The sequence below is a fragment of the Tamandua tetradactyla genome, chromosome 2 (assembly GCF_023851605.1).
Source record: "Tamandua tetradactyla isolate mTamTet1 chromosome 2, mTamTet1.pri, whole genome shotgun sequence".
Lineage (NCBI taxonomy): Eukaryota > Metazoa > Chordata > Mammalia > Pilosa > Myrmecophagidae > Tamandua > Tamandua tetradactyla.
In genome coordinates, this window is record NC_135328.1 from 11973781 (window position 1) to 11999970 (window position 26190).

Consider the following 26190-nt stretch of genomic DNA (forward strand, 5'->3'; position numbering starts at 1 on the left):
CACCCTGGCACTGACACTTATCCTTACATTGTTCTTTAAATGACATGGACCTTGTTGCCACCCTCACCTTGTACTTGCACTGGACCTTGATACTCACTTTGACACTGACTGGCCCTCACCGTGATCCTCATCATGACCCTGATCTTAACTCTCATGCTTTACTTAATGTTAAACTGATCTCGAAGTTGACCCTCATCTAGACACTACTCTCCCCCAACATTACTCTGAACGTTCCCTGACACTAAATCTGACTAAACATGACCTTCACCTTCATCTTGACCTTGATGCTGACCCTGAACTGTACACTCACCCTCAACCTCACTTCAACTCTCAACCTCACTTGACAACCATAATCCACTCTGATCTTGAACTTAACCCTTGACTTTTTCCCTTACACTGACTGTGACCTGTACCTGGCAAGGACAAGACCAAGGTAAGGTCCAGTGCTACCCTGGTTAAGATGAGAGCCCACATGAGTGTGAGGGCCAGGGCAGAGGTGAGGACCAGGGAGTCCTAAGATTTAGGTCCAGACTTAGGATAAGTGTCCTTGTGAAGGCAATGGCGAAGATGAAAGTGATGTCCAGGGCCAGGACCAAGATCATGACAAGGCTCAGGGCAAGTGTGTATTTTACGTGAGGTTGTCAGTCAGCAAGAGGATAAGGGCCAGGCAGATGGTGAAGGTCAATTAAAGTGCTAGGGCCAGTACAAGCTAGTACAAAGTCCATGAGGGCAAAGGAGAGATTCAGGGCAAGGATGCGGGCCAAGGTGAAGTTAACGGCAAGGGTGAGTATAGGGTGAGGGTGATCATAGGGTGAGTGTGAGGGTCAGCACAAGAGCCAGGGAGCAGTCCCGGGTCAGGGTGAGAGCTAGGATGAAGAGCAGGGTCATAATAAGAGCCAGTACAAAGTCCAATGTCAGGGTGGTCAGGGCAAAGACCAGGTCAGGGTCGGGACAATACCTGGGTGAGGACCAGGGGAAGGGCCAGAGCAAAGGGAAGGTGAAGGCCAGGGCCAGGACTTGCTGCTTGGTAAGGGCGCAGGAGAGGACCAGGGCCAGAACCAAAGCAAGCAGGCTTGAATGCCAGAGGCTGGGAGGTGCCAGGTTCAGGACCAGGGCAAGTTCCGAGGTGACCGCGAGTGTCAGTAGAAAGTCGAATTCGAAGGGGTGACCTAGTGGCAGGACCAGAGTTCAAGAGAAGAGCGAGGGCCAAGGGAAGGACAAGGGCAAGTAGAGAGTCTGGACTTAAGCTAAAGTGAGAAGACTAAGATGAGGGTCACGGAGTAGTGTGATTTGATGGGCGTTAGCTGTGTCGGGAGGGGCGCTGCTGGCTGAGCAGGTGTTAGCGGTTAGGCTAGTTGGGGCTGTGAGGAGCACCGCTATTTGAGCAGAAGCCGAGAGGGGCCGGGCAGGTTTTAATCTATCCGGGCGGAGCTAGGTTGAGGAGAACAGAAGCGCAGCAACGCGGGGCGGGGCCAGCTCTGAAAGGCGGGAGCGGAGTAGGGCGGGTGGGGCTAGTTGAGCGGAGCCGAAGCGCAGCGGGACTGGGCAGGAGAGAGGTTGCGAGGGGCGGAAATGCAGCGGAGCTGGGCGGGACGGGTTGAGAGGGGCGGAAGCGCGGCGGGGCTGGGCGGGGCGGGTTGAGCGGGGCGGAAGCGCAGCGGGAGGGGCCAGGAAAGGTTCAGAGGCCTGAAGCGCAGCGGGGCGGGGCAGGAGAGGTTGAAGGAGCGGAAGCACAGCGGGGCTGGGCGGGGCAGGCTGAGAGGGGCGGGACAGGCTGAGAGGGGCGGAAGCGGCTGGGCGGGGCTGAAGCGCAGCTAGGCGGGGCGGGGCAGGTTGAGCGGGGCGGAAGCGCAGCGGGAGGGGCGGGACAGGTTGAGCGGGGCTGAAGCGCAGCTAGGCGGGGCGGGACAGGTTGAGCGGGGCGGGACAGGTTGAGCGGGGCGGAAGCGTGACGAGGCTGGGCGGGGCGGGTTGAGCGGGGCGGAAGCGCGGCGAGGCTGGGCGGGGCGGAAGCGCAGCGGGAGGGGCGGGACGGGTTGAGCGGGGCGGAAGCGCGGCGAGGCTGTGCGGGGCGGGTTGAGCGGGGCGGAAGCGCGGCGAGGCTGTGCGGGGCGGGTTGAGCGGGGCGGAAGCGCGGCGAGGCTGTGCGGGGCGGGTTGAGCGGGGCGGAAGCGCGACGAGGCTGGGCGGGGCGGGTTGAGCGGGGCGGAAGCGCGCGCGAGGCTGGGCGGGGCGGGTTGAGCGGGGCGGAAGCGCGGCGAGGCTGGGCGGGGCGGGTTGAGCGGGGCGGATGCGCGGCGAGGCTGGGCGGGGCGGGTTGAGCGGGGCGGAAGCGCAGCGGGAGGGGCGGGACGGGTTGAGCGGGGCGGAAGCCCAGCGGGTGAGAGGGCAGTTCTGAGGGGCGGAGTAGCTGCCGGGCTGGGGCTGCCAGTTGAGCAAGGCGGCTGAGCAGCGGGATGAGGCAGGGTCGGTTGAGCGGGGTGGAAGCGCAGCGCTTTGGCCAGGGCTAGTTGAGCGGGGCGGACACGGGGGAAGGTGTGACTGGAGAGCATCATGTGTGATCCAGCAGAGATGAAGGCGCAGCTGGGACTGCACGAGCTGCTGCATGTCTTCTCCTTCCTGGAGGCGCGAGACCTTCTCCGCGCTGCCCAGGTGGACAAGGTAACGCACTGTATCCCCGGCGTCCGACACGGGACCCTGCGTTCCAGTATATCACCTGCGTGCCAAAGGCCAGGCCCTTATCTTCCGGTCCTCAGTTTCCCCATCTTTGAAGGGTTGGCATCGGGCTGCCCTGGATCCATGATGCAGGCAGAGGGCGGGCGTGTCTCCATAGCCCTAGTCGCCCGGGCCAGTAAACCTGCCGGAGGCCCCTGTCAGTACCCTCCGACGGCTATCGAAGAGGGTCGCTGTAAAAGCCATCCATCAATTCATCCATCTAAAGATTTTCAAGCTCCTACTCTGTCGGGCGTGGTGCTAGACGCCTGTGAACGCGATGCACGCTCTCTGCCGTCAGGGTTCAACCTTAAAATTGGTTTACGGGATTTTCTTTTCTACTCTCACCTTTTTTCTTTTTTTTTTTTTTGAATATTCTGGATTTTACTTCTTGAGGGATTTTGCTTTCCCAGTTCCCACTGCCTGGAGAGCCAAACTCCTGGTTCTTCCCATGAATATCATCTCATCTTTCCGGTGAAAGATAGGAATCCCTGACCATCTTAGCTGTAGACTTCTCCTTCGAAGTCACTCCCAATCCCTCCATCTTGTTTATTTCCTACAAAGCTGTACTCAGTAAGTACCTGTTGAATGAACTGCCTGTTGGATGCACTACCACCCCATGGTTTAGTATACTGTACTCTTCCTTTGTAGAACACAGCACCGCTGTACTGAAATGGTTATTTGTACAACGCGTTTGTTTCTTATCTGTTTTGCAATGTTGAACTTACTTCCGAGAGCGGGAATTTTGTCTTTCTCAGCAGGACATCAATAGCACCAAGTGTATGGCTGGGCATTTAGTGTGCCCTCAGTAAATATGTGTTGAGTGAATGAATTTCTCCAAGGAACTTAAAGCATATTATATCATTTTGTTAAAAAGATTAATAAGTAGATTCCTAGTTGTATTCTATAATTATACTTTGAAATGTAGTAAGTAAAATATTGGGTTTTCATTCTCGTTTTTATCAGTAAGTAAACTGTCACCCAGTGAGTGATTTGCCTGAGGTCATTTGACTGTCATTTCTCTGGGACGTAGTTTCCCCATAGGTAAATGAAGTCAATATCCCCTGCCTTATGGTGTCATTGGGAAGGCCAAGATTTAGCAGACTGATCCAGACTGTGTTATATGTTATACTTCTACATTTGAAAAAAAGATGCCAATTGTGTTTTAAACTGGGAACTGTAGGAAAGGACAATGCAAAAATCTTACCTGGTATAATTTTGCAAAATATAATCTTTACGTTTCTACCGGCCAAGAAGACTTTTTAAAGGCTGAGAAACCTTAAGCTAGCACACGAGCAAGGGTTATAGAAGCTGAAGCCTGGGCTCAAAGCAGATGGTTGTTCCTAGAATAGGAGATCAGAGGGGCTCCTCCACTACTTGCCACTGAAGCTGCATAGGCTCCAGAATCCTAGCTAGAGAGTCCAAGAAGTTCCACTAGGCAGGCCTGGCGCTAAGGGAGGGTGAGAGATGAGTGGCACCCTGAGCATCCTGGAGAGAACAGTTTGTGGGAGAGACCTCCCTTTGGCCAATGCCTTAATTTACTCCATCACAACAGCCTTCTTATGGTGCCTTCCACTTTCTTCATTTCCAGTCCTTGCCTCTGACAGCAGTCTGAGTGATTTTCCTGAAACCCAGTTTTATTCTGCACCACTCTATTTAGGATACTCAAGAACTTATTGTTTTTGCCATTAAAACTTTTAGAGATTGGTGTATGCTAATCCATGACTTCTTTTCCCATTCCTTCCCAGCTGGAACCACATGTTCCAATGAAGACAAATACTCGCCCATCTTTTTTCACACTTAACAAATCTTTGCTCAGGCTGATCTTTCTCTCCCTGGAATGCCTCAGCCCTCAGGACTTGATCAGTAATCACTTCTCTAAGACCCTTGGCCCCCTTCCCGCTGCCCTCATTGAGTTAGTTATTCTCTCCTTTTATGCTCATTGTTTCATTGTTTTTATTTGGTTATCTGAGTATGTCTGTAATTCTCTAGGGGTGAATTTTCTTGAGTGTAGGGACCTTGTCGCATTTAGTTCCCCGTTCTCTTCACAGGGCCTGGCAGGATAGTTGCTTATGCACATTGACCAGATATTCTCTTCTGTCCCTCTTGTACTAGGTCTGGAATGAGGCATCAAGGACCAGAGAACTGTGGAGGTGAGTAAAAGAAGAGCCAGAGGTAGTTAAAGGGGAGACAGGGGCACTGGATAAGTCATTGGAGCAGTTTCTGTGTTTCTGGCTCTTGATTACATAAAAAGGGATAATCCACAACCACTACCATCAGGAAACTCCTCCCTTGTTAGAGACATAAAACTCTTTTTTAATAGAACGTTGAAGTGTAGGAGATTTTATTCCTCAAATGGAAGATTGGAATAAGGCAGAGTAACAGACTTAAGAGCAGATATGTACAACAAGTGATTGCAGCTGGCAGATAGAAAACAAATCCACAGGAATATAGTTAAATTACTTTTACTTTAATTCAGCTTTGGTATAACAACATAGCATTAAAAGCATGTATAATATTAGGACTTAGAAGAGAAACTTGAGAAAAAATTAAAGTTTAATATAAAAACATTCCAATTATTAATTTTTCTTTCCAGTTAACTCCTCCTTTAGAACCTCACATCTTTTCTTTTGTACCAAGATGTAACTGTCAGATGCCCTGCAACTTGCTGAATACAATTAGAATATAGCCTTGACTCTGCCAACCAGGAACTATATTTAGTTTTAGTCACACATGATAGAAAACAGCTGTTCACTCATGAAGGTTCTAAACATGGAGAGAATGTTTGCTTGATGGTTCTTATTTTAAGGTTAACTATACCTTGAGACATTTGAGAATTCTGTAATGTCAATCTTGCCATTTGTAGTTTTAAATGTTGTATAGCACTGTTCTGCTTGTTGGTTTTTATTCACTTTTTATTAAAAGTAATATAATTAGAAAAACAATGTTAGTCTCTTTTGTCAGTTTTGAATTAAAAGAACTTTTATTGGATTTCGGCCTTTATCTCTGCAGTTTAGGGAATGAAGTCTAACTATAACGTTCAATTCTGGATATTAATTTTTCTGTTTGTAAGTATACAAAATTATGTCTTGCCAAATGTGGTACTGAAAAAAATTGTTTCAATGGGAATAAATGAATCATGTATTTGTGTAAATATTTGTGAAAATCTTTGCGGAGTAATATTCGCATGTTTAAATTGTGGTATGTCAACCCCTAACCTTAGTTTTTGGTCTGATCCTTGCTCAGAAGCCAAGGCAGGAATTTTCCCCTTTAGTGTCATGAAAAGTGCACTTCTTTCAGCAGTTCAAAAAAAGTTATTCGGCAGCACATCACCTAACCTCCATGTAGTGTCATTGTCATGTTGTGCCTCCAAGTCCAGGTACCTCAAGTAAACTGTTCAGCTGTCTGTAAGCTAAGTCACAAATACTAAGTTCATTACCATTTCATAGTATTTAGTGTTGAACTTTATAGCTAATGTTATTCCTTGTGATTGGATCCTTGACCTTATAAAAACGTAGAGTGTTTTAGTTTTCGGGGCTGCTTAAGCAAATATATGACATGGGTCAGCTTAAACAATGGGAATTTATTAGCTTATGGTTTTGAAGATAAAAGATAGTCCAAATCAAGGCATCATCAAGCTAAGGCTTTCTCCTTGAAGACTGTGGTGTTCTAGGGCTGGCTGCTGAAGATCCTTGGCTCCTCTGTCGTATGGCAAGGCACATGGTCGTGTCTTCTCATCTCTCCCTTCTCCTCTGCGTTCCACTGATGTAGCTTTTGGTGTTCTGTGGCTTTCTCTATGTCTGAATTTCATTCTTTTATAAAGGACTCTAGTACAAGGATTAAGACCCATTCTGACTGAGATCTGTCACACCTTAACTGAAGTAGCCTCCTTGAAAGATCCTACTTACACCATAACCTACCCTCAGGAGCTTTGGACCAGGAGGGGTGAACAGAGTCCTAGGAACCAAGGGCCATCAAAGACCAGAATGGAGGTGGGAGGCAGAGCCAGGTAGGGGGAGGTTGCTGACAGGGGCCTGGAACCCTAGGCAGAACCAAGAAGGAACTGAGGACCAGGGAATGCAAGGACCAGAGAAGCCAGGGACCAGTTAACTGTCCTGGAGGTCCTGTCATTTGTGAGATCACCTTAGTCATACCTCCCTTCTTGAACAGGGATCCAAGAATGTGCCAAGAACCCTGCCAGCCTCAGCCAGAAGGGCCTGTATAGAGGGACCTGGCTTTTTTTGTGAGGTCCTCATCCATGTGCAATAAGGAGGTGTTTTAGTTTGTAAGCTGCTGGAATGCTATATACTAGAATTGAAACAGCTTTTATAAAGGGAATGTAATAACTTGCAGGCTTACAGTTCTAAGCCTATAAAAATGTCCAAGCTAAGGCTTCCAAAGAAAGATACCTTAATTCAAGAAAGGTTGATGGATCAGGAACACTTCTGTCAGCTGGTATATTAGCTAGGGTTCTCTAGACAAATAGAACCAGCAGGAGATATCTGAAAATATAACATTTATAAAAGTGTCTCATGTAACCATGGGGATGTAGAGTTCAGGGTCTGTAGGGCAGGCCTCAAGCTGGCAGCTCCAATGAAGGTCCTCAGTGAACTCTTAGGAGAGGCTGGCTGGTTGAAGCAGGAAGAGTGATTGTCTCTTCTCCTCTTAAAAGCCTTCTGGTGATTAGATTAAGCATCACTCATTTCAGAAGTCATTCCCCTTAGCTGATTGCAAATGCTGCCAACATGGTCATGATTTAAATCCATGAAATATCCTCATAGCAACAGGCCAGTGCTTGCCTGACCAGGCAGCTGGGCACCACCACCTGGCCAAGCCCAAACGTGAACCTGACCATGACAGCTGGGTAATCACATAGCTGGCATCTGCTAGTCCCTTACTCCTGGGCTCCATTGCTTTCAGCTCCTATTCCTGTGGGGCTTCCTCATTTTGCTTCTCCAGGGCTGGCTTTCACCTCTTGACTTCCCTTGGCTATCTCCAGATTCTGGCTTGCTTAATATCTCATGGTGATGCCTGCTGGGCTCCAGGCATCTTCAAACATGCATGTCTCTGTTGTTCAAGTATCAGCATCTGTGTCAGCTCTGCTCTGAAGTTTCTGTTAACTCTGTCATTTCTGAAGTTTCTCCAAAACGTTTCCCCTTTTAAAGACTCTAGTAAACTAATCAAGACCCACCTGGAATGGGTGAGGTCATATCTCCATCTAATCAAAAGGTCACAGCTACAAATTGGTGTGCCACAGCTTCATGAGGATAACCTAATCAAAAGTTTCTGCCCTACAGTATTGAATTAGGATTAAAAGAAATGGCTGCCTGCACAAGATTGAATCAGGATTAAAACATGGCTTTTCTGGGGTACATAATATTTTCAAACTGGCACAGGAGTGATGTCTTCTATTTTTTGATGCCCCCTCCTCAGCCAATGTCTGTGGCAGGGGGAGAAGGTGTTTTTGAAAGACAAAGAGCATTACCATAAATGAAGGAAGTGAAGTTTCCCCCCTCAAAAAAAAGTTTCTACTTACAATGGGTTCACACCCATAGTGTGTTAGTTAGCTGCCAGAATATGACATACCAGAACTGGAATGGCTTTTAAAAAGGAGAATTTAATAAGTTACAAGTTTACAGTTCTAAGCCTATAATAATGTCCAAACCAATGTATTCAGGGAAAGATACCTTAATTCAAGGAAGGCCAATGGGTCAGGAACACCTCTGTCAGCTGGGTAGTCACATGGTTAGCATCAGCTGGTCCCTTGCTCTCAGGCTCCATTGCTCCACTCCATTCCTGGGGGTTCCTCACTTAGCTTCTCCAGGGCTGGCTTTCATCCCGTGGCTTCCCTTGGCTCTCTACAGGTTCTGGCTTGCTTAATATCTCATGGTGATGTCTGCTGGGCTCCAAGTATCTCCAAACATGTGTGTCTCTGTTCTCTGCCTACCAGCTCTGCTCTGAAGTTCTGTTGGTTCTGTCATTTCTGACTCTCTCCAAAATGTTTCCTCTTTTAGAAGATTCCAGTAAATTAATCAAGACCCACCTGAAATGGGTGGAGTCACATCTGCATATAATCAAAGGTCACACCCATGATTGAGTGCATCATATCTCCATGGAAATAATCTAATCAAAGGTTTCCAATTTATAGTATTGAATTAGGATTGAAAGAAATGGTTGCCTCCACCAGATTGAATCAGGATTAAAACATGACTTTTCGGGGGTACATACTGTTTCAAACCAACACACGCAGGAATAGATTATATAAGGGCCTGTTTTTCTGGGATACATATAGTTACAAACCATAGCACTTTGTTTATGTTTCTTAAGTTCAGTTGACATTTTTTCAGGAGATTTTTATTAAAATCTATACTTATAATTTCGTGATGTTTTTGTCCTTAGTGGGAAAAAGCTCTCCACTCCCATCAGAATCTTCATGGACAAAGTAAATAAATATGGTTAATCAGATCATATATTTAAATCTGCATTTAATTAATTTCAGCTGAAAATGCTACAAGTTGCTTTTTATAATACCCTGTGACCTTGTAAATTCTGTCATTTCTTCAATACACTACATGTTAACTTTTTGTTTAGAAGTATTGTTTATAGAAGTGTTTTGGTTAAAAATGTTGGTTAGAAGGGTTCATTAGCTTTTATTTATTCATTTATGAAACATAAAACATATACTAACATACTAACATAAATATTATTACCATATGATCATTCCATTATTATTATTATAGAACCAAAAACTCACAATATCATCACATAGTTGTATATTTGTCATCATGATCATTTCTTAGAACATTTGCATCAGTTCAGAAAAAGAAATAAAAAGAAAACAGAAAAAAATTCATACATACCATACCCCTTATCTCTCCCTTTCATTGATCACTAGCATTTCAATCTACTACTTTTAACATTTGTTCCCCCTATTATTTATTTATTTTTAATCCATATGTTTTACTCATCTATTGATAAGGGAGATAAAAGGAGCATCAGACACAAGCTTTGCACAATCACACAGTCACATTCTGAAAGCTATATCATATAATCATTTTCAAGAAACATGGCTACTGGAACACAGCTCTGCATTTTCAGGCAGTTCTCTCCAGCCTCTCCATTACACCTTAACTAAAAAGGTCATATCTGCAGAATTTTCAGAATTAGTTCAGAAAAGTCACTAAACAAACAACAAAAACAACAAACCTTAGGGGGACAGTCTGATTTTCATTATATTGTTTGAAATGTTTGGTTTTCAACAAAAAAGTCATGAGACATGCAAAGAGACAAGAAACTATGGTCCTGTCAGATCCCAGCTCAAGTAGCAGTCACTCTGGTCTGGTAGCAAATTGAAAGAAGCATGAGGAGCCTCTGGTAGAGTGGTCATCTTTAATCATTCCCCTTCATTCTGATGTTTACCAAGCAGTAGTCCCTTATATACTAAATAACACAAAAGTGGCACTTTACCAACAGGTAACATCATTCGTGGGATATATGATTGGATATATGTATATTACACTATTGGTTACATGAATCATGGTTGCATAAGCTATGCTGTATCATGCTTGCCCGGAACTTCAGACTTGGAAGCACTTATGGTGGCTATCTTAGCAGGCAGTTTATAATGAACAGTTTCTCAGGCCCCACACTCCAAACCTTATGTGGCCTGTGTTCTAGAGGATGCCTTATCCCACAAGGCTGACTCCTTGGGCCCATAGGCCACAACAAAAATAAAGAAGCAATAAAATATTATTAAAAATCCAGATAGGCATGCTAAAGTTACTATTACCCAACACCAAGTTCCTGTCATGGAATTCCACCAGGACCTTAATGGATCCTGTGAGAGGGAGTGGGTGGCTTGTACTTCCTTATCCATTTCATGCAAGGCACTTTCAACAGAATCTTGATTGTCAGGAACATACACACAGCATTCTACATGTAACATTGCACAAGTTCCTCCTTGAGCAGCTGTCAAGAGATCTAAAGCCATTCTGTTTTGCAAAACAACCCTTCTCACCTGGGGAGTTTTATCTATCATTAAGGTTAAAGCCTGACAGGCTGTGTGCTTAGCTAAAGCTTTAATTTCTAATTCTACCTAATGGCTCCAGCTCCTGGAAGAAATACAGCTAGAGGATAAAACCACCAGGCAGCTCATTTTTTATGGTGCCGATGGTGATATTCCATATCCCAGTTATGGGGTATTTCTGGAAGGGAGGTAAGAATCTGCCCTTTTATATAGGGTCATCCCCATGTGCACCACCCTGTCCAATTAGCAGGTAAGCAGGGCCACTCATATCATCCACAAACCCATATATACTTTTTAGGGAGCCATTCAGTTGGTTTGCTCCTTACATATATGTGGCCATCCCACCACCTTTTGGGAACTGTAGATATTATGGTCTTATTACAAAAGACTCAGGAGTCCACCCTGCTACCCTCTGGGGGGCTCCCTGATGTTGCACCGTGTTGCTTTTCTCTGAAATCCATATGTTCAGCCATAAGCCATCCCCAACCATTTTTGATCACATACCCAAAAAGGGGTGGGAGGGATTGTCCATATCCCAGATGAGCAAAGTGTCAACTGCCTACTGTACTTCTCAAGCTGGAGAACTGTGATTATCTCATTCTAGGCATGTCAAGTTTTGTTCAGTGGCTGGTGCTTTGCCTCAAAACATGAAGGCATGTTTTGAGAGCCCTTGAGCTGCATCTGCTGGTTCTGATTTTCAGTTACCACATTATATTATTTATTTATTTTTTTAATTTATTTTTTTCTTTTTTACTTTCATATGGGCAGGAGGCACCAGGAATCGAACTCCAGACCTCCAGTATGGCAGGCGAGAGCTCTGCCTGCTGAGCCATGGCAGCCTGCCCAACACATTATATTATTTAAAATGTTCAGTTTTCAACAAAAAATTATGAGACATGGAAAGAGACAAGAAACTAGGGCCCATACACAGGAAACAAAGCAACCAATAAAAGTGACCCTGAGCAATTAGACTTTTTAGAAGAACTATTTAAATCAGCTCTTTTAAGCATGCTCATAGAATTAAGGGAAGTCATGTGTAAAGAACTAAAGGAAAGTATGACAACAATGTTTAGCCAAATAGAGAATATCAATAAAGAGGTATAAATTATTAAAAAATAACTAAATAGAAATTCTGGAGTTGAAAAGTAGAATAACCTGAAATGAAAAATTCACTAGCAAGACTCAACAGCAGATGTGAACAGGCGGAAGGAAGAGCTCATGACCTTTAAGATAGATCCTGATGAGATCATCTTAGGAACAGAATGAAAAACGAAGGAAGAAAAATGAACAGAGCATAAGAGACCTGTGGGACACCATCAACCAAGACAGCATCACATAATAGGAATCCCAGAACGAGAGGAGAAAGACTGACAGAAGAATGAACAATTGAAGAAGGAACAGCTGAACACTTTCCAAGTTTTATGGAAAGCATTAATTTACACATTCAAAAACTCAGTGAAGTAAAAGGATGAAAAACTCAGAGATTCACATGAAAACATGTTCTAATAAAACTGTTGAAAGTCAAAGACAGAGAATCTTAAAAGCAGCAAGAGAGAAATGACTCATGTACAAGGGATCTTTAATAAGACTATCAGCTGATTTCATCCCAGAAACAATGGTAGCCAGAAAGCAGTAGGATGACATAGTCAGAGTGCTGGAGAAAAGGACTACAATAAAGAATTCTTTATCCAGCAAAACAATCCTTAAAAAAGTTGAAATTCCCAGTTAAACAGAAGCTCAGAGAGTTTGTTGTTAGTAGACTTGCTCTACATGAAATATTGAAGGAAGTCGTTCGGGCCGAAATAAAAGGGCATTAGACAGTAACTCAAATTCATATGAAGAAGTAAAGACCACTGGTAAGATGACTGCATAGATAAATGTAAAAGACAGTATAAATGTATATTTTGCTTGCAGCTTTTTTCTTCCTGAATTAAAAGATGACTGCATAAGGTAACAATTATAAATGTGTTGATGAGCACATAATGTATAAAGATGTAATTTTTATGAAAATAACTGCACAAAGAAATGGGAGGGAGAAATGGAGCATTATAGGAACAAAGTTTTTGTATATACTAAAATTAAGTTGGTATTAATTAAAACTATGTGATGATAAGCTAAGATTTCAATTGTAATCTCTAAGGCAGCCACCAAGAAAGTAACTAAAAAATATATATATGGTAGAAGAAATGGCAAGAAAATTAAATATCAAGAATTGAGGAATGAATAAAAGGCATACGATGTAGGAAATAAGTGGTAAAATAACATGCACATCTATGTTGTCAGGAATTATATTATACATATATAGTTTAAACACTTCAATTAAAAGGTAGAAATTGGCAGAATGGATTAAAAATGATCCAACTATATGCTGTATAGCAGAGTCTCACTTTAGATTCAAAGATACAAATAGATTGAAAATGAAAGAATGGAAAAAGATATACCATACAGGGGATGTAAGGGTAGTTCAGTGGTAGAATTCTTGCCTACCATGTGGGATACCCGGTTTCAATTCCCAGCCCCTGCACTTCCCAAACAAACAAGCAAAACAAACAAACAAACAAAAAAACAACCAAACAAAAATTCAACAAATGGTGCTACAATAAGGGAATACTCACATGGAAAAAGAATGAAATGTGACCCTTGCCATGCAGCATACAAAACAAAAGACAAACAAAAAACAGATAGAGATACTTTACAAATAGTAATTGTGCCAGTTTGAAACTGTGATATACTCCAGGAAAGCCTTTTACTGATAATCCAATTTTGTAGGGGCAGAACTATTGTTGGGTGGGATCTTTCTGATTATGTTATTTCCATGGAAATGTGATCCATCTAATTGTTGATGGGACCTTACGATTAGGTTGTTTTCAAGGAGATGTGACCCATCTATCTACTCAAGGTGGGTCTTAATCCGCTTACTAGAGTCCTTTAAGTGAAGAACATTTTGGAACACACACAGACATCTGGAGATACAAAAGGAGCTGAGAAACCTTTTGAACCCAGAAGCCAGGAGAGAAGGACAGCAGACGTTGCCATGTGCCTGCCCATTTGACAGAATCCTGGACATACTGAGCCTTTCTTGAGAGAAGGTATCCTCTTATTGGTGCCTTAATTTGGACATTTTCATGACCTTAGAATTGTAACTTGTAACTTAATAAATCCCCTTTATAAAAGCCAATCAGTTTATGGTACATTACATTCTGGCAGCTTTAGCAAACCAAAACAGTAACCAAAAGTGAACTGGAGTGGCTATACTAATATATGACAAAACTGGGATTTGAGACAAAAATTGTTACTAGAGATAAAGTATATTTTATAATAGTAAATGGCTCAATCTTTCAAGAAGATATAGCAATTTAAACATATATGTACATAGCAATGAAGTTCTAAAATACATGAAGCAAAAATGGACAGAACTGAAGGGAGAAATGACAATTCAACAATAATAGTTAAAGACAAAAAAATGCAGCTCCTAAATTCTGCTTGTGTAACCACGGGTAAGTTGTTTAACCTCTCTCTGCTTCTACCTCCTCATGTGTAGACTAAGAGTCATATGAGTTTCTACTTCATAGGGTTGTTATGAATGCATAAAGAGTCTTTAGTGTCTGTGCCAGTTTGAAAATACTATGTACCCAAGAAAAGTCATATTTTTATCCTAATTCAGTCTTGTGGAAGCAGCCCTTTTTAAAAATCTTGATTCATTACTGTAGGGTTGGAAACTTTTGATTAGATTATCTCTATGAAGATGTGGTACACTCAATTGTTAGTGTGGCTTTTTTTTTTGTTTATTTTTATCCATATATTTTACTCATCTGTCCATAAGGTAGATAAAAGGAGCATCAGACAAGGTTTTCACAATCACACAGTCACATTGTGAAAGCTAGATCATTATACAATCATCTTCAAGAAACATGGCTACTGGAACATAGCTCTACAGCTTCAGGCATGTCCCTTTAAACATTCTAGTAAATCTTAAACTAAAAAGGGGATATCTATATAATGTGTAAGAATAACCTCAAGGATAACCTCTTGACTCTGAAATCTCTCAGCCATTGACACTTTGTTTTGTCTAATTTCTCTCTTCCCCCTTTCAGTCAAGAAGGTTTCCTCAATCCCTTGATGCTAAGTCTCAGATCATTCTAGGATTTCTGTCCCACAATGCCAGGGAGTTTTACACCCCTGGGAGTCATGTCCCACGTACAGATGGGAAGGGCAGTGAGTTTGCTTGCCCTATTGGCTGAGAGAGAGAGAGAGGCCACATCTGAGCAACAAAAGAGGTTCTCTGGGAGGGACCTAGGCCTAATTTTAAGTAGGCTTAGCCTATCCTTTGTGGGGATACGTTTCATAGGAACAAACTCCAAGACTGATGGCTTAGCCTATGATTAGATGGAGATATGACTACACCCATTCCAGGTGGGTCTCGATTAGTTTGCTGGAATCCTTTAAAGAAGGAAACATTTTGGAGAGAATCAGAAGCAAAAGAAACCTCAGAACCAACAGCAGATTTAGATGCTTGGAGAACAGTTGCTTCAGAGAATAGAGACAGGGATGTTTGAAGATGCTTGGAGCCCAGCAGATGCTGCCATGAGATGTTAAGCAAGTCAGAACCTGAAGAGAGCCAGGGGAAGTGAAGGGATGAAAGCCAGCCCCAGAGGAGCAAAGTGAGGAACCCCCCACAGAACAGAGGCTGAAAGCAATGGAGTCTAGGAGTAAGGGACCAGCAGATTCCAGCCACGTGACTTTCCAGCTGAGAGAGGTATTCCTGATCCATTGGCTTTTCTTGAATTAAGGTATTTTCCGTGAATGCCTTAGTTTGGACATTATCATAGGCTTAGAACTATACACTTGTAACTTACTAAATTCCCCTTAAAAAAATTCCCCTTTCAAAAGCTGTTCCAGTTCTGGTATACTGCATTATGGCAGCTTGCAAACTACTACAGTGTCTGATTTGGTAAGCACTCATTAAATGTTATTTATTATCACTGTCCCCATTTACAGGAGATGAAACTCAGTCCTAGGTAGGTAAGGTGAGTTGTCCAAGATTTCAGAGCTACTAGATGGTAAGGCCAAAATTCAAATTCAGGGCTATTGACTCCAGAATGCCTGCTTCTACTGACTACTGTATCATGCCTGGAATTATGGGTGTATTTTTTTCAGGCAGCTATGCCTGAGGCGCTGGTCCTCCTGCAGAATTTCCCAAATGAACCCAGGCAAACAAACATGGAAACAATACTATCTCTGCCGGTCTGAGCTGGAGTTCCGAATGGAATCTGGGCGGCCAGAGAAGGACTTCATCTGCAAAGCCATTGCTGGGCACCAAGGTATGAGGTGGGGAATGTAGTTGCTGTATCTGTTCTCACCCCAGTAAGGTTTCATGGGATTTGCTGTCTCAGACAATGAGTTGGAAAGTGCCACTTGATGAGTACATACCTAGTGGTTTCTATATCTATGTTATGCCATTTAATCCTTAAAATAATCCTATGAAGAAGGGATCATTACAGAATAGAAAAATATCAGAAACTAAGAGAGTTTAGAGTTGTTCAAGGTTACATAACTGGTGGGTATAGGCAATCCTGTATTGAAATCCAATTTGTAATTCTAAAGCCCCAGCTCTTTCCTGTTGACTCTTGTCCCCTGAATGAGCACCATTGTGCTCCTGAGAGAGAAAGAGGAATGGTTTTATGACTTAACCTTTCACAAAGGTAAGTGTTTAAATCCCAAGCTGTCTTTGTTTTCTTACAGGAGAAATAGATGGGCTTGCTTACATCTCAGCCAATGAGTACATATTTGATGGGCAGGAGAAGTCTATGGTTTGCACTGTGTCCTCAGACTGCACTGTCCGTGCCTGGGATTTGCAGGAGGTGAGCTGATCCTTGGGAAGGGCAAAATGAGTGTTAACTGTGTTCACCATGCTACTTGGTCTTAGCTAAGCTCTTTGTGTTTATGATCTCATTTAATCATCATAGAAAATTTCTGAGGTGAGGAGTGGGATCCCCATTTTGCAGAGGAGAAATCTGGGTCTCCAAGAGGCTCAATTATTGCCCCAGGCCTGTGTGGTGCCAGGTACTGTGTGGTGGTAACATGTGCTGGCCCACCCTGGAAACTCATGCCGACTGATCTCAGATGACATACTCTTGATGTTTAGCTGCACTGCCTCAGGGTGATCGATATTTCTGGCAGCACCTGAGGCTGCATTTACACATGCCTAGATGGCAGCTGCAGTGCCATTCATGAGATACTTGTAGACAACTCCAGATTTTGATTCTGAAACCACTCAGTCATGTGATTCTCCACGCTGGAACTAATGCTGTCATTGGGTGGGTTTGCCCAGACAACTTATGGCTTTAAGTTACCCCCATGTACAAATTAAGTATGCAAACCTTGATAACTTGATTAGTATTTCCCCAACATTGCTGACAATTATAGTTAAACTTCTCATATCCATTTCCTCATTTGATTCTCACAGCAGCGAAGTAGGGTATTAATTGCTATTATTATTATCCTAATTTTATAGAAGTATAAACTGAGACAGAGAGGAAATTTGTCTCTGGCTCTTGAACTATGTAGTCTCAATCCAGGAGTATTGTCTGGAGCCACACATGGATGAAACATAACCTCATATAATGGATATAGTCCTGGGAAACTTTGTAGATAACTTCAGATTTTTGAATGACCTAGGCAAGTAGAAGCACTTTTGGTGCCATGCTTTATTATGTAAATAATCTCTTGGTAAGATGGATCTCATCTATCATTCTTCATCACTTTTTCTGGAAGTGGACTTTCCCTATAAGTGACAAGTTTCTTTCAAGTGAACTTAGAGTAACATAAGAGAGGGACAGTTGGTAGGGAGGAAGGACCCCTGATCAGAGATTCCGGAGACCTAGGGCTGAGATCAAGTCCCTGTTCTTCGCTAATTGCCTGTGGGATTGTTTCTTTCCTGGGTTTCTGACTCTCCCTCTGTGAACAGGACACCTTGGTGTTCCCAGCAACTTCTGATGTGGGATGCTTTCTTCTCAGTGTCAAGAAGCAGCTGACAGAGGGCCTGTGTTCATTGTACCTCTGTCCTAGCCTTGGGCCTACCACTGTGCTTCAAACAGAGCTGACTGAAATCTGAGAACGTTGCTTCCATTGTATGAGTAAAGCTCTGAAAATCCTTACCTGGCTCAGGATTCCCAAAAGAAGCTGGATAACAGACTAAATCATCTAAGGGACTCAAGAACTAGGATAGGCACTTAGAAAGGGAGAAAAGGTGGGGACAGAGTAGTTTTGGAATGAATTATGGTTAGTTACAACTTTTTTCTTTGTTTTTAAATCATAAAGTGAAATATGAACAAGGTTTTTATAAAAAAGGAAAAACAGGACCAAAAGGTATTTTGCAAAAAGTAAGACTCTCCCCATCTCCTACATTTCTCAGATTTTTTTTTTTCCCAGAGGTAACCATTTTTTGATGCTGGTTGTGGGTTTTTCATATATGCCTTTTGTCATTTTGAGGAAGTTTTCTTTTATTCCTACCTTTTGAAGTGTTTTTAACAGAAAATGAAGTTGAATTTTGTTGAATGCTTTTTAAGCTTCAATTGAGATGGTCTTGTGATTTTTCCCTAATGATTTATGAATGTGTTGTATTACATTGATTGATTTTCTTATGTTGACCACTCTTGGATGCCTAGAATAAACCCCACTTGGTCATGGTGTATAATTTTTTTTAGTGTGCCTTTGGATTCAATTTGTAAGTATTTTGTTGAGAATTTTTACATCTATATTCATTAGGGAAATTGGCCTGTGGTTTTCCATTCTTGTAGTATCTTTACCTGGTTTTTGTATTAGAGTGATGTTAGCTTCATAAGATGAATTAGGTAGTATTCTTTTTTCCTCAATTTTTTGGAAGAGTTTGGGCACAAATAGTGTTAGTTCTTTTTTTTTTTTTTTTTTTTTTTTTTTTTTTTTTTTAAAGGAAAGACAGAGAGAAGGAAGGAAGGATAGAAGGAAGGAAGGAAGGAAGAAAGGGAAACATTTTTAAACATTTTCTTGTTTTATTGTATTTTGTTTTTCCGTTTTTTGTTACATGGGCTGGGGCCGGGAATCGAACCGAGGTCCTCCGGCATAGCAGGCAAGCACTTTGCCCGCTGAGCCACCGCGGCCCGCCCGTGTTAGTTCTTTTTGGAATGTTTGGTAAAATTTACCAGTGAAGCCATCTGGCCTTGGGCTTTATTTTGTAGGAAGGCTTTTGATGACTAATTGAATCTCTTTATTTGTTGAGGTCTATTTCTTTTTGAGTCAGTGTGCAATGTTCATGTATTTCTAGGAAATTGTCTGTTTCCTCTAAGTTGTCTAGTGTATTGGCATATAGTTGTTCACAGGATCCTCTTATGATTTTTTTTTTATTTCTTCATGATCCATCATAATCATCCTGCTCTCATTTCTGATTTTATTTGCATCTTCTCTCTTTTTGACTTTGTCAGTATAGCTAAGGGTTTATCAGTCTTGTTGATCTTTTTTTTACATGGGCAGGCACCGGGAATCAAACCCGGGTCCTCGGGCATGGCAGGCAAGCGTTCTTACCTGCTGAGCCTTGTGGCCCGCCCTTGTTGATCTTCTTAAAGAACCAATTAAAAAATTTTTTTTTGATTCTATTTTTTTTTTTTTTTGTCCTTCAGTTCATTTATTTCTGCTTTGATCTTTATTATTTCTTTTTTTCCTACTTGCTTTAGAGATAGTTTGCTGTTCTTTCTCTAACTTGTTTAGTTGTTCAGTTAGGTCTTTGGTTTTAGCTCTTTCTTCCTTTCAATGTATGCATTTAGAGCTATACATTTCTCTCTCATCCTTATGGGATGCCTTCACAGCATCCCATAGGTTGTGATATGTTGCATTCTCGTTTTCATTCATCTACAGATATTTATTGATTTCTCTTGCAATTTCTTCTTTGACTTAATCTGCATATATTTGTGAAAGTTCTGTTTCTGTGGTGGTTGATATCTAACTTTATTCCATTATGGTCCGAGAAAGTACTTTGAATAATTTCAATCTTTTTAAATTTATTGAGACCTATTTTGTGTCCAAGCATATGATTTATCCTGGAGAATGAGCCCTAGAGAAGCAGGTATATCCTGGTATTTGGGGATGCAACAATCTATATATATCTGTTAGATCTAATTAATTTATCACATTGTTTAGATTCCATTTCCTTATTATTCCTCTGTCTCATTGTTCTATCTAAAGAAGAGAGTGGTATCGTGAATTCTCCCACTATTATTGTAGACATATCTGTTTTTCCCTTTAGTTTTGCCAATGTTTGTTTCATGTACTTTGGAGCTCCTTGAATGGGAGCATAAACATTTACGATTGCTATTTATTCTTGGTGAATTACCCCTTTTATTAATATATAGTGTCCTTCCTTGTCTCTTATGACATCTTGACATTTAAAGTCTATTTTGTCTGATGTTAGTATAGCTACCCCTGTCTTCTTTTGTTTACACCTTGCATGGAATCTTTTTTCCAGTGTTTCACTTTCAGTCTATTTGTATTCTTGGGTTTAAGATGTGTCTCTTGTAAATAGCAGGTAGATGGATCATACTTTTTAATCCATTATACCAATCTGTATCTTTTAACTGGGGAGTTAAACTGTTCACATTCAAAGTAATTACTGTAAAGGGTAAGGTTGGTTGGACCAACCATCTTATCCTTTGGTTTTTATCAGATCTATCATTTCCTTCTTTTTTTATCTTTTAAATTGCCGTTACTAATGCTTTTTAGTTCTGTGCCCATCTGTAGACCTCTTTCACCTATCTTTTTTTTTTCCTCAGCCAACAGAACTCCCTTTAGGATTTCTTGTAGGGCAGGTCTCTCTTTTTTTACTAATTTTAAAATTTTTTTAAAATAACAACATACAAAAACAAACATTCTTACCATATGATCGTTCCATTCTAGTTATCTAATCAACAACTCACAATATCATCACACAATTGTATAATAATCATCATGATCATTTCTTAGAACATTTGCATCAATTCAGAAAAAGAAAAAAAAAGAAAAAAGAAAAAAACCTCAAATATACCATACCCCTTACCCCTCCCTCTCATTGATTGCTAATATTTTCATCTACCCAATATATTTTAGCCTTTGTGTCCCCTATTTTTTTCTATACCCCTTATTACTCCCTTTCATTGATCACTAGCATTTCAATCTACTAAATTTATTTTAACATTTGTTTCCTCTATTATTTATTTATTTTTTAATCTATATATTTTACTCATCTGTCCATACTGTAGATAAATGGAGTATCAGACACAAGGTTTTTACAATCACACAGTCACATTGCAAAAATCATTATACAATCATCTTCAAGAAACATGGCTACTGGAGCACAACTCTGTGTTTTCAGGCACTTCCCTCCAGCCTCTCCAATATACCTTAACTAAAAAGGTGATATCTATCTATATAATGTGTAAAAGTAACCTCCAGGATAACCTCTCGACTCTGTTTGAAATCTCTCAGCCACTGACACTTTATTTTGTCTCATTCTCTCTTCACCCTTTTGGTCTGGAAGGTTTTCTCAATATCTTGATGCTGAGTCTCAGTGCATTCTAGGATTTCTGTCCCACATTGCCAGGGAGGTTTATACCCCTGGGAGTCATGTCCTATGTAGAGAGGGGAGGGCAGTGAGTTTGTCATGTTGGCTGAGAGAAAGATAGGCCACATCTGAGCAACAAAAGAGGTTCTTTTGGGGGTGACTTTTAGGCCTAATTTTAAGTAGGCTTGCCCTATTCTTTGTGGGGATAAGTTTCTTGTGAACAAACCTCAAGATTGAGGGCTCGGCCTATTGCTTTGGTTGTCCCCCCTGTTTGTGAAAATATCAGGAATTCTCCACATGGGGAAGTTGAATTTTCCCCCTTTCTCATCATCCCCCCAAGGGGACTTTGCAAATACTCTTTTATTCACTATTCAAATCACCCTGGGATTTATTGGGGCATCACTCTGGACAAACCTACAAAATCTCATGTCCTACTCAAGGTTCCATGTACTTATGGTGTTCAATTAAACTGTCCACATAAGTTATATTAGGAAATGCACTAGTCAAATGATAAATTTTGTAGCAAATAAACATTTTTTGTCTTAGTCTTACACATAAGTTGAAGTTTTAAAATATGAATTGCCATCTATTTTTAACATCCTGCAATATTGACATTCCTTTGTTTTTCCTCATGCAAAAACATTTTTAAATTCGTACATTTAGTCACTATCATTGTATACGCTATGCATTCCTAGATTATACCCTTTCAGTCTTTATCATCTATCTTTCCTTCTGATTTCATTTGTGCCCCCAGCCCTCCTCCCTCTATCATTCTCACATTCAGCTTCATTCAGTATACTAACATTATTGTATTAGAGTTAGGTATGATTGTGTTATACATTTCTGAATTTTTACAGTCAGTCCTGTTGTACAATCTGTATCCCTTCAGCTCCTATTACCCAATATTTACCTTATTTTTATCTCCTGATGATCTCTGTTCTTAGCTGAAATTCTCCAAGTTCATTGATTAATGTTAGTTCATATCAGTGAAACCATTGAGTATTTGCCCTTTTGTTTCTGGCTACTCTCACTCAGCGTAATGTCCTCAAGGTCCATCCATGTTGTTACATACTTCATAACTTTATTTTGTCTTACAGCTGCATAATATTCCATTGTATGTATATACTGCAGCTTGTTTAGTCACTTCTCTGTTGATGGACATTTTGGCTGTTTCCATCTCTTGGCAATTTCAAACAATGCTGCTATAAACATTGGTGTGTAGATGTCCATTTGTGTCCTTGCACTTGTGTCCTATGAGTACATACCTAACAATGGTATGGCTGGATCATATGGCAATTCTATACTTAGCTTCCTGAGGAACCACAGGGCAGGTCTCTTGTCAACAAATTCTCTCAGTATTTGTTTGTGAAGATTTTAAACTCTCCCTCACTTTTGGAGGACAGCTTTGCTGGATAAAAAATTCTTGGCTGACAATTTTTCTCTTTCAGAATTTTAAATATATAGTAACCACTTTTTAGTTTTTTGGGTGACTATCAACTTGCCAATTTTATATGTAATTTATATACTGTATTTCTTGATCTGTATACCTAAGAGAGTATCTATGGACTATCTGCTTTATAGAAACATTTTTAATTTCCAGGAAACTTTTCATATGCTTTGATTGCCCTTTTTTGTTTAAAGGATACTAATTTATTTTGCATTATTTCTCTTTCATCCATGGTCCAGTTTTCCATTGGTTATCATGTTTTTTCTCTTTTATACACTTGTTTATCCTCATGATAATGCTTGGATTTATAATTTTGAATGAAGGTCTGTGATGATTGGTGTAGGTAACTGATTTGTGTTTCTTTTGCAATTGTGCTGTCCTATTTTTTTTTTCAGCAGTCCCATCCTGAAAGAAAGACCTGCCCAAGTATTAGACTTATGGTAAAAGGCAGGCTTAGATGTAGTAGCTCTTGTGTAGGATGAAGACCGCAGGTTGGGGCCTTCCACAGTTGCTAAAACAAAAAGTTCTTGATTCTTGAATAGAGAGAATACCTTATGCAGGTTTTATAGTTTCCTGACTGCTAAAACAAATACTGTACAATGAATTGTCTTAAACATTGGGAATTTATTGGTTCGCAGTTTTAAGGCCAGGAGAGTCTAAAATTGAGGTGTCAGCAAGGTGGAAGCCTGTGGTGTTTTGGAGCTGGCAGCTGATGATACTTGGTCCTTGGCTTTTCCATCACATGATGACTCACATGGTGATGTTTTTTCCTTTCTCCTCTGGATTGAGTTGACTTCCCACTTCTTCCTGTGGCCTTCGCTCTGTGGCTTTCTCTGTAAGGCTTCTAGTAGTGGAATTAAGACCCATCCTGATTGTTCTAGTTTGCTAGCTGCCGGAATGCAATATACCAGAAACGGAATGGCTTTTAAAAAGGGGAATTTAATAAGTTGCTACTTTAAAGTTCTAAGGCTGAGACAATGTCCAAATTAAAGCAAGTCTACACAAATGTCCAATCAAAGGCATCCATCCAGGGAAAGATATCTTGTTTCAAGAAGGCCAATGAAGTTCAGGGTTTCTCTTTCAAGTGAGAAGGCACATGGCGAGCACAGTCAGGGCTTCTCTCTCACCTGGCATGGGGTCATCTGCTAGCTTTCTCTCCTGGTTTCCTGTTTCATGAAGCTCCCCGGGAGGCCCTTTCCTTCTTCATTTCCAAAGTTCTCTGGCTCGTGGACTCTCTGCTTCGTGGTGCTGCTGCATTCTCTGTTCTCTCTGAATCTCCTGTTCTCCAAAATGTTTCCTCTTTTATAGGACTCCAGAAACTTATCAAGACCCACCCAGATGGGTGGAGACATGTCATCACCTAATCCAGTTTAACAGTCACTCTTTTTTTTTTTACTTAATTCCTTTAAAAAAAAATTTATTAATTAAAAAAGAAACAAAATAAAACAACATACATAATCAGTAATTCACAATATCATCACTTAGTTGCATATCATCATTTCTTAGAACATTTGTATTAATTCAGAAAAAGAAATAAAAAGACAATAGAAAAAGAAATAAAACGAACACAGGAAAGAAAAAAAAGGATTATACCTACCATACCCCTTACCCCTTGCTTTCATTGATCACTACCATTTAAACTAAATTTATTTTAGCATTTGTTCCCTCTATTATTTATTTTTATTCCATACACTAAATTTATTTTAGCATTTGTTCCCCCTATTATTTATTTTTATTCCATACTTTCTACTCCTTTGTTGACAAGGTAGATAAAAGGAGCATCAGACACAAGGTTTTCACAATCACACAGTCACATTGTGACAGCTGTATCATTTTTCAATCATCCTCAAGAAACATGGCTACTGGAACACAGCTATACATTTTCAGGCAGTTCCCTCCAGCCTCTCCATTACATCTTGAATAACAAGATGATATCTACTTGATGCATAAAAATAACCTCTGACTCTGTTTGGAATCTCTCAGCCATTGACACTTTGTCTCATTTCCCTCTTCCCCCTTTCTGTTGAGAAGGTTTTCTCAATCCCCTGATGCTAAGTCTCAGCTCATTCTAGGGTTTTTCTCAATCCCTTGATGCTGAGTCTCCGTTCATTCCAAGATCTCTGTCCCACATTGCCAGGAAGGTCCACACCCCTGGGAGTCATGTCCCATGTAGAGAGGGGTAGGGTGGTGAGACTGCTCGTTGTGTTGGCTGGAGAGAGAGGCCACATCTGAGCAACACAAAATAGGCTCTGTTGGGGGTGACTCTTAGGCCTAAATTTTAAGTAAACTTGACCTGTCCTTTGCGGGGTTAAGTTTCATATGAACAACCCCCAAGACTGGGGGCTCTGCCTATAGCTTTGGTTGTCCACACTGCTTGTGAGAATATCAAGAATTCAACTTGGGGAAGTTGAATTTCTCCCCGTTCTCACCACTCCCCGAAGGGGGCTTTGCAGATACTTTTCCACTCACTGATCGAATCACTCTTAACAGCCACTCTTGATTAAATCACATCTCCAGGGAGATGATCTGATTACAGTTTCAAACATACAGTATTGAATAGGGATTATTCTGCCTTTATGAAATGGGATTTAGAGTAAAAGATGGCTTTTCTAGGGGACATACATCCTTTCAAACCAGCACACTGATTCAGTTGGCTGCACCTTAACTAAAAATAACCTCATCAGAAGGTCCTATTTACAATTAGTCCACATCCACAGAAATGGATTATGATTAAGAACATGTTTTTCTGGTATACATAATTCTATACCCAATAGCTGGGGTTGGCAAACTTTTCTGTAAAGGACCAAATAGTAAATATTTTTGGCTTTGCAGGCCACACAGACTCTGTAAAGCAGTCATGGACAATATGTAAATGAATGAGAGTGGCTGTATTCCAATAAAACTTTATTTATGGACATTAAAAATACACATTTCATATATCTATCGTGAAATATTAGTCTTCTTTTGATCCTTTTAAACTAAAATACAAAAAAAAGTACAGAAATAGACAGTACTGGGCTGGGTTTGGCTGCAGGCTATAATTTGCTTTGCCTTGCTTTTTGTGTATTCCATTGTTTCCAATATGGGACGGTTTCAGAGAGCCAGAGGCCCTTCATGCCCATTCTGCTTAGCTTCCCAGCCTTAATACTGAGCACAGGCTTGTGTTTTGTGTACCCATTTAATCCTTACATGCACCCTATGAGGTGTGGAGTGGTATTATCATCTCTGTTTTTCACCTGAGGAAACCAAAGTACAGGAAGATTAAGTAACTTGCCCAAGGGTCTGACCCAGGCAGTGTGGCTTCTGAATCCCTGCCCTTAACTGCTACACTGCTGTAATCGTTTGGAGGTTTTATGGGCCCTAGAAAAGATCATGTTCTTAAAAGCTAATCTGTTCCTGTGAGTGTAAACCTATTGTGGGACCTTTTAATTGGTTATT

The 26190-nt window shown here is 41.2% G+C and overlaps 1 protein-coding gene across 4 annotated transcripts in view; it reads left to right on the plus strand.

Annotated features, from left to right (window-relative positions):
- Positions 1 to 2374: 2374 nt before the first annotated feature.
- The window catches only part of LOC143666105 (F-box/WD repeat-containing protein 12-like), a 109033-nt gene continuing 85217 nt past the window's right edge, over positions 2375 to 26190 (plus strand). For all 4 annotated transcript variants that reach the window (XM_077139592.1, XM_077139595.1, XM_077139601.1 and 1 more), the window contains exons 1-4: positions 2375 to 2661; positions 4828 to 4865; positions 15896 to 16059; positions 16481 to 16599. In XM_077139592.1, the coding sequence (XP_076995707.1) occupies positions 2554 to 2661; positions 4828 to 4865; positions 15896 to 16059; positions 16481 to 16599 (429 nt within the window). In that variant the 5' untranslated portion in view covers positions 2375 to 2553. The remainder of the gene's footprint in view (positions 2662 to 4827; positions 4866 to 15895; positions 16060 to 16480; positions 16600 to 26190) is intronic.